We start from the raw sequence: 15,803 nt of genomic DNA on the forward strand, positions 1-15,803 counted from the left end.
GAGCTTGAAGGAGAAAAAGTACATACAAGCGACACGTTCGGGCTGAGCATGTGGCTAACAGAAAAAAGAAGCGCGTACCTTAATCCGACATGACCTCAAGAGTGTCTCCAGGGCATGTCTACTGAATAACCAGATGATTGAAAATCTTCTGTTTACGTGGACTAATTGGTCACGAATAAGCCAAAGATGTTCAGATTATAAATTGGGAGGAAATATTCTATCCACTAAAATTACTAACATTCGCGGGGAGTATATCGGATAGTATATCGGAAGGACTTGCCTGAAGGGGCTTAACCTCATTAGAGAGATGTCATATATTATACCCCACGCGCCGCAAGAGTTGGAAATTCTCTCAGTCAAAACAAAATGGACCTCTTCATCGATATAGTTACCCCCAACGGGCACAGCTACAAGCAGCCCACCGGTCTCTTCATTAACAACGAGATTATACCCGCCACAGGAGGCCAGACCATCACATCTCTTGACCCCGCGTATGTCATTATCAGGACTGCTATATACACCCCCACTAACTACTGCCTAGTACCGACAAGCCAATTGCCACTGTCCAAGCAGCCAGCGCCGAAGATGTTGACCGTGCTGTGAAGGCTGCCAAAGCGGCCCTGGTCCACCCCTCATGGAAATTACTTCCCGCCACAGAGCGGGGCCAGTTAATGGCACGACTCGCTGATCTCATGGAGGAGAACAGAGAGTTGTTCGCATCTATTGAAGCTTGGGATAATGGTATGATCTGAAAATAATCCCCAAAAAAAGACAATTTGCTGATTCAAGTCAGGAAAACCCTACCACGTCGCCCTTGATGAAGATCTTACCGAGGCAATCTCGACAATTCGCTATTACAGTGGGTGGGCCGATAAGACTTATGGCCAGACCATCAACACAACCCCCCAAAAGTTCGCCTACACAATCCGCCAGCCCATCGGTGTGGTTGGCCAGATCATTCCATGGAACTACCCCCTTTCAATGGCCACCTGGAAGCTTGGCCCTGCACTAGCATGCGGAAATACAGTTGTCCTAAAGCCCGCCGAGCAGACCCCTCTCAGCGCTCTCATTCTCGGAACATTAATTAAGAAGGCTGGGTTCCCCCCAGGTGTGGTAAATATCGTCAACGGCTACGGGCGCGAGGCCGGCGCCGCGCTCGCTTCGCACCCATTGATCGATAAGGTCGCATTTACAGGATCCACAATGACCGCCCGGGAGATTATGAAGATGGCCGCCGGCACACTCAAGAATATCACGCTCGAAACAGGCGGCAAGTCCCCCTTGCTGGTTTTCCCGGATGCAGATATGGAGCAGGCCGTCAAGTGGTCGCATGGCGGTATTATGTCCAACAAGGGCGAGATTTGTACCGCGACCTCGCGGATCTTCGTTCACCGCGATATCATCGAAGAATTCACTGCTAGTTACAAGACGGCAGTTGAGAGTGTGAAGATTGGCGACCAGTGGGATGAGTCGGTCTTCCACGGACCGCAGGTGACACGCGCTCAATATGATCGTATCCTCTCCTACTTCAAAATCGCTAAGAGCGAGGGAGCTACTATTCTCACTGGCGGTGCTGCCTACACGCCAACTGAGGAGAAGAATAAGAATGGGTACTTTATTCAACCTACTGTTATTGTCAATGCGACGGATTCGATGCGCATTGCCCGCGAAGAAGTGTTTGGTCCCGTGGTGGTGATCTTCCCCTTCGATGATGAAGAAGAAGCTATTCGTCGGGCCAACGATACCACCTACGGCCTTGGTGCATCTGTCTTCACGCGGGATCTGGAGCGTGCTCACCGTGTGGCCGCTGAGATTGAGTCCGGTATGGTCTGGATCAACTCAAGCCAAGATTGTGATCCGCGCATTCCTTTCGGTGGCGTGAAGCAGAGTGGCATTGGACGTGAGTTGGGAGAGGCAGGTCTGGAGGCATATAGCCAGACCAAGGCGGTTCATGTGAATATGGGTACCAAGCTATAAATGGGTTTATGAAGTACATTACATAGAAATATAAATTTTGCCAAGCTATATGTTGCCTTTTGTATAGAGATGTTATGTTTCTGTCCCAGGTATATAGGAAAGTGGTTTCGTTTTCACAAATAAAGCCTCCAGGAAATATCTTAAAAAAAGACATCTAAACAGAATATCAGCGAATACGACTAGAAGGATCATTGAAAAGACAACTGAAGAGACTTCACAAGGCCGCATCAGCCAACTCGGATATCTAATATGAGCGTTCTAACCCTGGAAACGGCGGCAATCCTACCGTATATGTACCTACTTAAGATACACACCGGAGGTAGCCAAGAGAAGAAGAGAGTAAAACAGCTTTCAAAATGGCATCTATTATCTCGTGTCATCTCGCTTCATCTCGTTAAGAAAGACAGAATAAAACCAGAGTGCATTCGTATATCTACCCTTGTTGTGCTAGGCATTGCTACTCCTAAGAACAAAGACTTCTTATCTGTATAAGTCAGTCTTAACACCCTAATAACAAGGTACTTTTGACCTACCCGCTCTAAACATAAAGCTTCCGTCATCATTCTACCTCGGTGGCCGTACAGTCCTTGAAAGAGCTTTTCACGATGTTCCTCAAAATTGTGTAAAGACGGCAAAGCGATGGAAGAAGAGACCAGGGGGATAATAGGTCATGAAGGGAAAGCGGGAAATATCAAGAAACAGCCACATGTCAGAGACGTGGAAATTAAATATGCGAATAAGCAGCCAAAGGCGCATCAAAATATAAGCGGCGTCCTAAATAAGTAAAGTCTGTCTGACTCGCAATGCACTGACTCGCAATGTACTGACTCACAATGTAAAAGTATTTAACTATGTAAGTCTCTTGCACTTCCAACACAGCCTGCGATTATCCAACATCCTTCAATATGTCGTGCCCAGATTGTTTTGGTGGTCATGTTCACCAAGGCACCCCGCGTGGTGAAGTCGCCTCTCTCCATGGCTTACAGGTGTACACAACCAAACCTCCAAACGATGTACCTTACCGAGGCATTATCATCATAGTGCCCGACGCGTTCGGCTGGGAGTTTGTGAACAGTCGAATCCTAGCCGACAACTACGCCGAAAAGGGGAAGTACCTAGTTTACCTTCCTGAATTCATGAAAGGTATATCCTAGTCTGTTTAGAGATCCCCCAGGATAACTTGCTAAGTGTCATATTAGGACACGCGGCCCCGGTAAATATGATGTCTTCCACAAAGGAGTTGCTGAAGACGAGAGGGCTCGCAACCTGGCTTATGAAGCCGTAAGTCGATAAAACAACACCACCCGGATCACTCTCACCTAAAACGGCCACTAATTCAAACTACAGATACTATCTAGTCTCAACGATGACCAAAGTTCTGCCCTTCAAGTACTATAATACGTTCGAGGCATCATGGCCTCTCGTCAGGGATTTCTTCAAGTCTGTACGCGAGAACGAAGGTGCCGAGCTTCCCATCTACGGTGCTGGTTTCTGCTGGGGCGGAAAGCATATCGTCAATCTAGCTGCCGGGGTGGACACTGCCTCAAATAGAAAACCACTGCTTGATGCTGGGTTTACGGGCCATCCGAGTGCTCTCGAGATCCCTAGCAATATTGAGAAGATCAGGATTCCCGTTAGTTTTGCGCTTGGGGACAAAGATATGGTTTTGAAACCTCCACAAATTGAGCATATCAAACAAGTCTTCGCCAGCGCTTCCGGTGCTGGGAAAGGAGAAGTGGTGGTTTATGCGGGCGCTGGTCACGGCTTTTGTGTCAGGGCTGATCTTGTCCAGGACGATGCAAATAAACAGGCAGATGAAGCGGAGGATCAGGCATTGGCCTGGTTTGAGAAGTATTGATAGATTGGAGCCAAATTGAAGTTTTATATTGGGTTCAATGAATTGAAGGATATATTGGATGAAAGAGAATGAAAAGTAGGAATCGAGTACAGAGTACCATATATGTACCGGTAAAGGGAATTGAAGTCTCGTGGGAGAGAGGTGCAGAAGTATTTGAGGAGCTTTTGATTGACCGTAAGTATTCTTGTTCTGATTTTTCCGACATCGACTCAATCCTAGATGAAACCGCGTGTAACATTGGTAATTGGCAATGGCTCTCTTGCACCGCCGTTTACGCGATGTTTTACCGCTGCTAACTACTCACCAATATCATTTGGTAAGAAGTGGGACCCAGAAGGAAATTTGATTGGACGATACTGCCCCGAACCTGCGAAGTTCAATAAAAAGCACATATACGGGCCATGGAAAGCGCCTATTGCCGACCAGAAGAAACGGGGGTGCAGAGTCACTGGAGATGGAACTTCATCTTCTCGCTCTAGTGATACCGAAAACACGTATCCGAAACCTATGTTCAACTTTGACGAAAGGCGGCGTTTTGCTTGGATGCCATGAAGCATACGTTTAGTTTTAGTCTCCATGGCGGTGATGCCAAAGTCAAGGATGGGTCTTGGAAGAATGAATTCTGAGATTCTGAGAGCGGCAGACCCACCAAGAGACAAAAGACATAGGCAAGCCCTGGTACGTATAGGTACATTATAATTATGAAGAATATGACGAATACAGTGAATAAAGTATTGCGGTAGATCTCGTTCCAGTCGGCGTAAAACAGGCAGCCTGTCTTTCCCTGATGGCCGAACGGGATTGGTTCGATGGTTGAACATGGCAAAAAGTCGGCTACTGCAGAGTGAAATACAAATTCGATCATCCCGAAGGAGGAAGTCGGTTATTGACAACAATAGATCGACAGGGAGACCGGCTAGCGTATTCACCTTGGGAATCTCAGGTGGAGTACGCCTTCCCCAGAATCGAGATACCACTTACGAGCAAATATCGAGAAGCGACTTCATGGAGATGTTTAGTTCACGCAGATGGAGGTGAAGTCTTAAGTTGAAGGAACAAGCTTCCGGAAAATGAAGGTGGGGTGATAGCTGGGTAGTTGTGAGTAACGGGAGTTTGATGATCGAGATGGTAATTGGATGAAATCATAGCTTGGATGTCCGCCATTGAACCCATGGAAGGTACACATCATTTTGCCCGTCCATTCCGCCCTAAAGCTTACTATTTCCGTCGCCCGTTGTGGGGAGAGAATGAACACAGCCACTTCTAATGCCTCACTGTGGCGGTGCAATTGATGATCAAAACAAAATCTTCCTTCTGTCCCGACATGGTCCAAGTTCCAGGTGGAGAATATGTAGCCCTCTAGCCTGCATTCTGGAAGCTCACCGCAGTCTATGCGGCCTAGTCTCTTTTTTTTTTGCCTTGAATAGCTTCCTTCTTAACAAGTGCACATCACAACAATCTATACAATTTTTTCGTTTGGTCACTTGCATATATGCCTCAAATTTCAAATACTCCAGAATCTTTGCTTCCCCGCTCAGATTCTCGAAACCCAGCGACAACATGTAGGGGCATAACTGCCCAAGGCCGGCCCTGCCGCCGCTCTTTAGCCTCTCCAAATCCATCGGGTGCTTCTACCCCTCGAAAGAAGGATCCTCGCCAAGAAGCTATAGATGTGGCATCCTTGTATTGCTGGCAGCACAAGGATCAAGATTCTTCGTCGAACTCATATACGACTGTTATCACTCCGGCCAAGACGAGGACAAGCATCGACACATTAATGGATCGACTGGGTGTGCTCGAAATAAACGACGATCCAGTCTCCCCAAAGCCAAAGCCTCCCCAAAAACGGCGGACAAATCAAAGTCGACCGAGTGAGAAGCGTCGACCGAAGAGAAAGACCACTTTCTGTTGCTTCCAGATCGTTGAGGACAGCGGCGAAGATGATGAGCCCACCTCAGTTCAACGACCCAAACCCCCTCGCCCGACAAATGGTGTTTCGAACCAAAAGATCAAATTGCCTACCTCAGCCGGAAAGCCGCAGCATGCAGGAGTGCCGCCCACTCCTCAAACATTTCCTCCATCTTTGTCAAACACGGGGAATCCTTCTTCCTCGCAAACACAAGCCTTGTTATCGTGGATCCCGTCGACACTTTCCCCACAGACAACATCGATTCTTATCACGGAACTGGCCAAACCCATCTCCAACGCCGACGATGAAGGCTATATCTATATGTTCTGGGTGACGCCCCCAACAACCACCACGCAACGGAGCGCCGAAACCGCAGTACCGCGAGACATTGCATCTTCTCTACTACCCCAAGCCCCACAAAGTAGCAACCACCTCCGCCCACCCACCCAGCCACGCAGCGTCAGCGACGCAATCCGTGCAGCACAAGACCTCAATGCCCTCACTTCCAACCCAACATCAACCACGCCCGGAACGCTCAGGCTGAAAATCGGACGCACGAGCAATGTGCACCGTCGACTCGCTGAATGGAGTAAACAGTGCTCCTACGACTTGACTTTGATCCGTTACTACCCTTATACACCATCGTCATCCTCTTCATCTTCCCCTGCTAGGGTACCACCATCCCACAACAGCCGGAATAGGGCCCCTTCGGCCTCTTTAGTACCAGGAAGAAAAGTCCCGCATGTGCATCGCGTGGAACGGCTCATTCATCTAGAGCTGGCGGCTCTGCGGGTGCGAGACTTAGGACAGTGTCCTGAGTGTGGGAAGGAGCATCGGGAGTGGTTTGAGGTCGAGGCGGCGAAGGAATCGCTAAAAAGGGTGGATGAGTGTATTCGACGATGGGTCTCCTGGGCCGAGTCAATGACTTGACACCGCATCCTATATCCTCACCTCGAAAATTCTTTTGGGGTATATACGACAATTCTATATATTAAACCCGAATAGGGAGCTGTCTGGGAAGGGAGACTTATACTGAATGGATTTGGATGTCATGTGTAAAGAGCGGGGCCTTTAGCTGACCCCAATTGGGAGATCAGAATCGGGTACTCCACGATCCCCAATTCGGACTAGAAACCATGTATCTTGCGGAGGGCTATGTGAGCATATCTTTATGTCCACCATGGAATATGAGATACGTGTGCTGCAATCAAGCATATTGGTGTTATGGTTAGACACCCTAGCCATATTTGGTTTTATTTGGTTTTGGTCTTGATTCCTCTCAAGAGAGTTGACAAAGTTCATAACCCATGAGCTGCGACTGCTGCTTGATGACAGTAATTCTGCCTGGCTAATTTCTGTCGAAACAGTGTCTGCCAGGCTTGTTTCAACATGTTTGTTGACTTTTAACCCTTTTCACGAGTCTCTTTCTTGGTTCTTGGTTCTCACGACAATCACTGGAAGCAGTTGCGAATTCATGTCTCACGCAGGTTTCGTGGTACATGTGTTGTTCGCTCTGGGGGTTTATGGCTCTCGCAAGACGATCAAAAGCGCTGATGAGATCTGCAATCACGATAGTTCAGAGGCTGAATGAGCACACATTGATATCAGAATGAGAAGTCGAATGTCTACCAAATCAATTCCCTAGGATATTGGCGATGAAATTCAGAATAGGCCAGTAGTTATAGACATGGATATCTCGATCTATTTATCTATTTTGGTTTGATCTATACCTTCCGCTTTAACAACCCACGGAAGAAGTCAAAGCTGTTACTATCACTCTGTAACTGCCACACACGTCCCGTTGGACGATCATTCCATCCTAACTCTTCGGCCAGCAAAAGACCGAAATCACGGGTGATACCCTGAATGCGAGCGCGAGCACCGCCTTCCTCCTCAAGCGTGACAATCTGGTGCATGTGTAGCCAGTCTTCATAATACATAGCCTCAAAGCCTCTATCGAAGCCTGTGCGCAAGAAGCGAGTATACAAGGCTTCAAAGGTAGTCAAAATACGAGCCAAGAGCCTCTCAAGCGTGACAGGTGAAGCGGCTGCAGCGCCCGGGGATGCGTAGCGCGCCGCGAGGGTAGTCAAGGCGGTTGTCGGAGAGGCGTTGGTGGCATTGACACCGATACCGACGACGGAGATGTACTCGTTTGACATGAAATGGGAGTTGATAAGGATGCCGCAAATCTTCGTGTATCTTTTCTGTTCGGGGTCATCTGGATCCAGTGCATCTGTAGAGATTGCTTATTAGTAAACCACCCACAGTTATAAATGAAGAAAATAAGCCACCCGGCACGTACAAATATCGTTCGGCCATTTTAGTTTGACTGGGATCTTCTCGTAGCCTTTGGCGTAATTCTTGATTCCCCTGACTACCGCCATGGCTGATAGGTACTGAAGGAACTGAACCGGTGCGGACTGAATCTTGTCGATTGGGTGCCGCACCACAGTTGAAAAGATGAGAGAACCTGCAGGTGAGACCCAGACATTGGACCCGCGTCCCCGTCCAGCGATTTGTGCTGTGGCCGTGGCTGTAAATCCTTGTGGCAACTGACGAAGCAGCTTCATGTTCCTGTTGTTTGTTAGAGCCGATCAAGACCAGATTTATCGAACGAAATGCTTACTTTTCAAGAACTGTGTTCGTGCTAGTCACTACCTCTCCATATAAAAGATTGGAACCAAATGTTGTAGCCTCGCCCTTGGACTCGGATTGGTATTGTCGGAGGTGAGCGTAGAATGAATGATGGTTGAAGTATGGGGTCAGTTTCGAAGATGGGATATCATCGTGGAACACAAGTCGCTTGATGATTGCCTGGTAATCAACAATACCCTCGTTGGACCCCGAGGATGCTGCGGGGAGCGATTCATCTAGTTCACCAAGATTCCATGTTCCAGGGCGTTCAATACGGAACGTATCGTGGTCATCCTTGAGATACTCGGTCTTACCATCTTGGGTGAATGCAGCTCCAAGGCCCGACAGGATATCCATGGGACCATCAGCATCGATTCCAGACATGTGCAAGGACGATAGTGAAGGTACTGTTGTCGTGTCCTGTGTGACCTCTAGTCCAAGTTTGGACAGACAAGCCTTCAAAAAGTCCGTCCGTTCCTTGTCGTCGGCAGCGAGAGCGGCAACCGTGTCCGCATATTGAGGCCCGCCCGCCTTCGGGTCCAGATTAGCAGCCGCAAATCTAGTTCACAGGTCAGTGACTCAACCCTGCCAATTGAAAACTAAAACATACTCAGGATGGGGTCCAGTCAATACCGCTGCTCCACTACCGACTTTGCAATAGACAACAGCCGCCGCACCCTCCCCTGCGTCGACATTCAGCTCTTCGGTATAGCTCGCAAGAACCTCTACCCCTTTGTCTGCGAGCAACGACGCATCAACGAAGACACCACCGCCATTGTAGTACGACTTGAAGTTGGTTGGTACATTGCCAATGCTCAAAGCATCCTTGGCCACTTCGAGTCCTGCAGCGCGTGCTCCCTCCTCGCTGTGGTAAACGAAGCCCGGGAATGCCCCGCCTCGACATATGCCCGGATAGAAAGCCAATTCGCGGTCTCCAACAACCTCCATTGTCTTGTCGCCGACCTCGAACTCGCAACTCTTGCTTCCGTAGTAACCACCAGCACACAGACCGAGGTATAGCCCGCCATTGCGGACAAATTGCGCGATGCGCCGGTTCCCCGCACCATTCAGTGTGGTACAGTATCCCATATCCGCGCCGCCGGGCATGACCAGCATAGCACAGGTGGTCATCCATGGCTCTTTGAGGAGCATATCGCCTGTCACGGGGATGACTGCATAGTGGTGAGCGAGCAGACGGCGGAGGGTGTACAGACAGTGCCGGACTGAGTCAACGGTGGTTCCATTTCCTGTAGAGAGGTTGTCGGTCAGAAAACAGCTGAGATGCTAGGCGCAGGAAGTGAGCGAACCGGTGTAAACTAGAACATTGAGCTTTTTGCCAGCGAAATTGGCGTTGTTGCCCGTTGGCGTTGCCATTGTTGTTTCGTTGCAAAAGGAAATCGGCGCGATAAGATAGTTCCACCCGCCGAGGCCAATCGCCTTTCCCCAACTTTCCTTACCATACCTCAACCATGTCGAACAACGTGGAGAAGACAGCTGTTGTTCCAGATGATGATGATGAGCCGGATGATTGGTGAGGCCTTTTTCAGTTGTATAGTCTGCGCGGTGCTAACTACCATGGCAGGGACAAGCGGATCTTCAGCACAGGCTGCCATAGTAAGTGGTCCTCAATTAGAGTCACGAATGTCATACTGACAACTATCAGATGAGCAGGATAAGATGAATGACTGCTACTTCGCAAAGAAAGACTGGCGCGAATGTAAAAAAGAGGTGAGCTATAATATCCACCAAACTGAACATGCATCATTCCACCTGAAGCCATTGGAGGGCCAGTTCTACAATGATCACCATACCACTTCTTCAAAGCTCCAACGATATGAAGGAATAGCAAGCAGATTCAATTATCTTTATCATGCTGACTCTGGTCAACACAGATGGAAGCTTTCCGCGAGTGCTGGAAGCGCCAGGGCAACGACCAGCGAACACAGACCAAAGACGCATAATGTACTCTACTCATCCAAAATACCATGTTCAAATAGTCTCTTCCAATCAATCCTACTCAATATTTCCCCGATTAGCCCAGCATTGACGAGAACGAAGCTATCAGCATAATATCACGTGACCCGATATATTCGCCTCGTTGCAAGACCTCCCTCCTCCTTCCACTATCAACAATACAAGCCACGATGTCAGCTCCTCTTCGTATCCGGTCCTGGCGGGCAATTGAGTCTCTTCAAAATGCGACACAGCTTTCGCGCTCCTCAAGAGCGCCTAGTTTACGAACCAGCCAGCTCTCCAACCCCATGACCAAGAGAGCAATCAGCTACACCACCAAAAACCAGTCCACCGCCAAACCCTCACCAGCATCTCCCGCCACAAAGCCCTCCCCCTCAGCTTCAGCACCTATCCCCACCGGTGTCCCCGCCTCCCGCATCCCAAACTCAACCCCCAGCCGCGCAACAACCGAGAACATCTCCAAAACAGGCCTATCAGACAAGCCCCTCGAGCTCGATAACCCTGTCGAAGATAAAATCGACTGGACGCGTTCATTCCACGGCTTATCTGCCACACCGTTCCCCAAAGAAGCGGCTGATATCCTGCTGGCGGAGATGGACCCGGACGAGGTCGAGATCAAGCCCGATGGAATCCTCTACCTACCAGAGATCAAATACCGACGGATTCTCAACCGTGCGTTCGGTCCTGGTGGGTGGGGTCTCGTGCCGCGCAGCGAGAGTATCGTTACGCCGAAGACGGTGACGAGGGAGTATGCTCTTGTTTGCAATGGACGGTAAGCACATTTACATTTCCCCTTTCTTTTTTGTTGCAATTTTGAATTGTTGTCTACCAGACTTGATTTATATTTCGCCCAGTTTGTATTGGGAAACTAGAACAAGAACTCCCAGCTAACAAATTTCTCACTACAGCCTCGTCTCCGTCGCCCGCGGCGAACAGGACTACTTTTCCCCGGACGGAATCCCCACCGCTACGGAAGGCTGCCGATCGAATGCGCTCGTGCGCTGCTGCAAGGATCTAGGCATTGCGAGCGAATTGTGGGATCCGCGCTGGATTCGCATGTACAAGGCCAAGTATACGCGTGAGGTGTTTGTTGAGCATGTGGTTAATAAAAGGAAGACTAAGATTTGGACGCGGAAGGATGATCCTGTTGGATATCCGTGGAAGGAGAGTGGAGGTAAATAGGCTTGTTAGGAGCGTTAGATGATGGCTAGCTGAGCTTTGGCCTTTGTATTATAATACTTTGTATTCGATATGTGTTTTATTAAGGGAATATTATCTGTTTCTCTGCTCGATATTTTTATTCGTGGTTCAACCATTGTCAACTACTCTATCACAGCCCTCTTTTGATAGGAAGTATACACCTTTGTATCTTACCCGGTTGACAGGCCTTACACCTGAAGACTGTATACTCTTACAGAATCCCTATAGACTCTAGGAGGTCTCGATTAGTACACGGGGATTCCCGGTTATCTTCGTTAAGAGCATCAGTAGACACCTTAAACATTTAGTAAAACACATCACAGCAGAAGAGTGAGGAGGAAAGAAAGGAAGTAGATTTGATTTTAAAACCCCCAAAATCGGGAATAGCATATCTTCGTAGCCGCACACCACGAAGGGTCGGAAATTTTTATGCGGCGCAAAAACACGCAGAGAAAAGAATCTGTCGACATCACACATATAATATGAACAACCCAAGAAGAAAGGAAAGAGATGAGTAGCCAAGAATGGGTAATCAAGGAGAATCAGTGATACAAAAAACAGAAGAAAACGATCAAGCCTCATGCTCCCCATAGGGGGACTTATCCTTCTTCCTTAGCGGAGCAGTGTTGTAGGTACTCGCAGCCTGCTGTGGGACCGTCGGCTGGGGCGGGGAGTAGATAGAAGGTGGGGAGATGGGGTCATAGGGTTCAGAGAGGTGGTAGTTGCTGCTCGCCGTCATCCCGGAGATGTTCGGGTTCGAGTCGCGACGGTCACGACCCGGTGTGTTCTCGGCGCTGTAGCCGCCAACTGGAATCTGATTGTACCCCGTGTCTTGAGCGTAGTAGCCGTTGAAGGGGTTGGAATCCGGGGAGCCCACGATCTGGACGGTGCTCCGGTTTTGGTCGTGGCCTGAGTGAGGACGGGGCTCGTAGCGGGCGCTGCCGCGAGACCCTGGCTTGGGGGTCTCGAGGATGGGCACTTGGCTTGAAGATGGGGTCATGCCGGCGGGGACTGGGGAGAGAGGGGCATTTCTGAGCGCGGGGTGGACATCCTGCTCGTTGTAAGAGACGCGATCGCCGGCCTTGCGGTGGCCGGTTGACAGGCCGCGGTTAAGGCCTTCACCTCCGGTGTGCATATTTAGCTGGGTGCCTTGGTTGGAGGTGTTGGTAGTAGTGCGGTGAAGGGCGTTCTCGTGGCTGCCATTGTGGTCGCGGCTGGTGTCCACGGTTGGGGAGCGAGCGTTGAGCATTTCCACGATGGCGGCTTCGCGCTCGGCGTTGGTATGGGTGGATCCACGGTGGGTGACTGTTCCTGAACGGGCCTGGTCATATCCTGTCGATTGCGCTGTGTTCTCGTAGTTGAGGATACCTGCGGCAGCAGCGGCGACAGCGGGGTCGGGCTTGGTGGAGTCGACACCACCGCCCTGGGTAGACTTGCGGCGACCTTCGCCTGCACCGGCGCCAGCATCATCACCCTTGTCATCGCCATCTGCGGCGTCGGCAGTTTCTTCTACGGGAACTTCAACACCTGGACCGCGAACCTGGATTTTGCGGACGGCTAGGACCAGAGCACACAGGAACTTGGATCGCCGGGCAGCGCGAATAGTCTCGTTAGACCAGTTAGACTTGTGACGGATGTCCACACGCAGCTGGAGCTTGTCCATATCACCAACGCCATCGAGCTCAATGTCGATATCCTGCTGGAAGTCACGGCAGTTCTCCTTGTCGCGAACGAAGTTCTCCATCTCCTGGCGCAGCAATTGAACCTCAGCGAAGCTAGTATCAAAGGCTACGGGGATGACAAGCTGTTCATGCATAGCATTGGCGCGAGTGAAGTTGTCAACCCAGAGACTATTCAGAATGTTGTTAGGCACCTGCGTGACGCGGGCATCTTTAACATTACGGAAGACAGTGAAAAGAAGCGAAATACGCTCAACAACGAAAGGCACATCGCTGACTTCGACACGATCGCCGATATCGAAGGGATGCTTGACGAAGAGGAAGATGCAGGAACCGAGGACTTCTTGGGCGGTAACGGAGAAGACGAAACTCAGGGAGAGCAGCGAGGTGGCGCCGGCTGCAATGACGGTACCGAATCCAGTGGTGACGAAAGAAATGAAGACAAGAACACCAACCAGACCAGCGACACACATGAGCAGGTTGTCCAGCACACGGATAGCCTGGTCGACATCGTGCATGCTATGGTTCAGGGCCTTTCTCATGCGTCCAAACTCCGTAACCGTCAGGACCATCTCGTCAAGACTGATATCACCATTACCATCCTTGTCAAGAGCCATGAAGCACTCCTCAGCCTCAGCCTCATGCTCAGCACCCAGGACCTCAACGATGTCATCCATGAACAGGGCGTCACGGCCCTCGACCACAAACGACATCCAGATACGGCGGGCCAGGGCAGCAGCATGGCGCTTACGCTCCAGGGCCTCGAGAACCATGGTGTGGGTCGCAGTCGGGTTAAATACTTGCTTACCAGTAAGCTCCGATGCCACGTGTCCAAAGGCGGCGGTGACCTTGTCGCCAACACGTCCGACATTCTTGCCGACTTGACGGAGCATACGGAGCGGCATAGCGGAAGACCGCTTGCCATCCTTGGTGCCGGCCTGAGCCAAGATGGAGTCGAAAATGAGCGAGTCCTCCTCCTTGAATTCAGGGCAGTACACGGGGAACATGTTGCGCGAAGCCTCGAAGAGGAGAGTGAGCAAGTGCACATTGCGCTTGGAGATCTGGATCTTGGCGTCGAACTGCTTGCGGTGGTAACTGATCGAGATGAGCTGCACAAGAGCTTTCTCGGCCAGGTAGATGAGACTGCAAATGAGCAGTGCAAACAAAATATTCTTGACACTCTTCTCCCATGCGTTGGGAGCCGTATCTCCGGATGCCTTTTTACCAGGAGTCAAAGTCATAACCGGCAAGAAAGTCACCAGAGAAACAATAGCCCAGATCACAAGCGCAATGGGGGTCTCGAGGGCGCGCAGAATAAGCGCATACTTGCGGGTACCAGAGCTGACGATACCGCACAAGAACTGGAAGAAATAAGGAATGTAATGGGCAAAGATCTTGGACGTCCATAGACTGAACCAGACGATCTCAATCCAAGTAAAGAACCAGTAAATATGAACACCGCCAATTTTGGCGTTTGGCGCAGCTGTAGCGCCCACAATGATTGGAATGGCGATCAAAACCGCAATGGGAATAACATAAATCAGGTAACGAGTGATGAGGGAGTAATTTAGGACAGCTTGGTAGAAACGGCCCATACGGTTGATAGTGCCGTCCTCGGGTGCCACAGCAGGCTTTCCGGACAATTCATTGATATCGGTATCCGCACGACGCCTGCCGCCAGGACCACGAAAATGGCGGTGGTGACTAACAATAGGTCCCTTCTCTGTGTGCGAGGTACCATCATCAGGGCTGGTATTGGTGTTCCATTTACGGGCGCCCGTCTGACCACGGGAAGTGGTCTCCGTTAACGGGATATCAATGGTCACGTCGTTGGGATTCAACAGCCCATTGCCATGATCCGGCATATCGTGTAGTTGCTCAAATCGATGAGCCGTCAGCCGCCTGGTAGAAAGACTCGGGCTAACCATCGCAAGGAACTCGGAGGGCAGACAGGGCCTTTATTGTGTCGGTGCAGATCCGCCCCTAAAACCAGTGGTTTCGATTGGGGGGGCCTTGGTGTCTATGGTGGAGACACGCGAAAAAAAATAGTACCTGTTATAGCACAACGGTTCGTAGCCCTGACGTTTTTCGCCTCCCCCTCGCCGGGTAAACCAAAAAACTCCGCGGTCGCACCTTTGCTTTTTCTTATGATAGCTACCGGTTATGGGTGGCTATGATTGCCGTGTGTGGATTTCGGGAGTCGATCGTCCAATGTCAATGGTCAACAAGTTTGTGGAGATGCGGATCGGCGAATTGGATGCGTTAATAGTGTAAGATGATCCAAAGACTGCAGGTGTATGTACAGTGAAACGAATGACTGAACCTAAGAGAGTGTGTGCAAAAGAAGAGAAAGACCAAAAGATGTAAAGCAGAAAACAAACCCATGGACACATCGGACATGCCGTGTTTCAGCAGGGCCCGTTGGGGGGGGAACGGGCAAAAATGTGAGACCGCCTTCTTCCCCCCTGTGGAATCCTTCCAGCCTCATCATTCGTTGTCTCTTCTGTCAATCCATGTCCTTATTCCCGATCGACTCTAGATCAGGATTTTCTCCATTCCGCCCTATATGGAG

At 50.1% G+C, this 15,803-nt stretch overlaps 7 protein-coding genes across 7 annotated transcripts; 5 read left to right on the forward strand and 2 right to left on the reverse strand.

The window, feature by feature from the left end:
• Nucleotides 1-366: 366 nt before the first annotated feature.
• Nucleotides 367-1,977, forward strand: N7447_010715 (aldehyde dehydrogenase ALDH; the record flags this gene model as incomplete). Its single annotated transcript, XM_057234977.1, has 3 exons — nt 367-491; nt 542-741; nt 794-1,977. 3 exons carry the CDS (start codon nt 367-369, stop codon nt 1,975-1,977), a joined length of 1,509 nt encoding a protein of 502 aa, XP_057081197.1.
• Nucleotides 1,978-2,882: 905 nt separating this feature from the next.
• N7447_010716 (dienelactone hydrolase family protein) lies at nt 2,883-3,835 on the forward strand (the record flags this gene model as incomplete). Its single annotated transcript, XM_057234978.1, has 3 exons — nt 2,883-3,120; nt 3,177-3,258; nt 3,325-3,835. The coding sequence occupies 3 exons, from the start codon at nt 2,883-2,885 to the stop codon at nt 3,833-3,835; spliced, it is 831 nt and encodes a 276-aa protein (XP_057081198.1).
• A 1,492-nt stretch (nt 3,836-5,327) lies between these two features.
• On the forward strand, nt 5,328-6,674 carry N7447_010717 (uncharacterized protein; the record flags this gene model as incomplete). Its single annotated transcript, XM_057234979.1, has 1 exon — nt 5,328-6,674. The coding sequence occupies one exon, from the start codon at nt 5,328-5,330 to the stop codon at nt 6,672-6,674; it is 1,347 nt and encodes a 448-aa protein (XP_057081199.1).
• Nucleotides 6,675-7,468: 794 nt separating this feature from the next.
• N7447_010718 (biotin--[acetyl-CoA-carboxylase] ligase BPL1) lies at nt 7,469-9,752 on the reverse strand (the record flags this gene model as incomplete). Its single annotated transcript, XM_057234980.1, has 5 exons — nt 7,469-7,977; nt 8,047-8,318; nt 8,371-8,937; nt 8,989-9,625; nt 9,686-9,752. The coding sequence occupies 5 exons, from the start codon at nt 9,750-9,752 to the stop codon at nt 7,469-7,471; spliced, it is 2,052 nt and encodes a 683-aa protein (XP_057081200.1).
• A 95-nt stretch (nt 9,753-9,847) lies between these two features.
• N7447_010719 (uncharacterized protein) lies at nt 9,848-10,339 on the forward strand (the record flags this gene model as incomplete). Its single annotated transcript, XM_057234981.1, has 4 exons — nt 9,848-9,909; nt 9,961-9,992; nt 10,042-10,106; nt 10,271-10,339. 4 exons carry the CDS (start codon nt 9,848-9,850, stop codon nt 10,337-10,339), a joined length of 228 nt encoding a protein of 75 aa, XP_057081201.1.
• A 183-nt stretch (nt 10,340-10,522) lies between these two features.
• On the forward strand, nt 10,523-11,534 carry N7447_010720 (putative mitochondrial genome maintenance protein Mgm101; the record flags this gene model as incomplete). Its single annotated transcript, XM_057234982.1, has 2 exons — nt 10,523-11,124; nt 11,261-11,534. The coding sequence occupies 2 exons, from the start codon at nt 10,523-10,525 to the stop codon at nt 11,532-11,534; spliced, it is 876 nt and encodes a 291-aa protein (XP_057081202.1).
• A 589-nt stretch (nt 11,535-12,123) lies between these two features.
• On the reverse strand, nt 12,124-15,096 carry N7447_010721 (serine/threonine protein kinase; the record flags this gene model as incomplete). The annotated part of the gene is made up of 1 exon (XM_057234983.1): nt 12,124-15,096. One exon carries the CDS (start codon nt 15,094-15,096, stop codon nt 12,124-12,126), a length of 2,973 nt encoding a protein of 990 aa, XP_057081203.1.
• Between the last annotated feature and the right edge of the window lie 707 nt (nt 15,097-15,803).

This window comes from Penicillium robsamsonii (genome assembly GCF_028829455.1).
Source record: "Penicillium robsamsonii strain IBT 29466 chromosome Unknown utg000007l_segment0_segment0, whole genome shotgun sequence".
In the NCBI taxonomy this organism is placed as follows: domain Eukaryota; kingdom Fungi; phylum Ascomycota; class Eurotiomycetes; order Eurotiales; family Aspergillaceae; genus Penicillium; species Penicillium robsamsonii.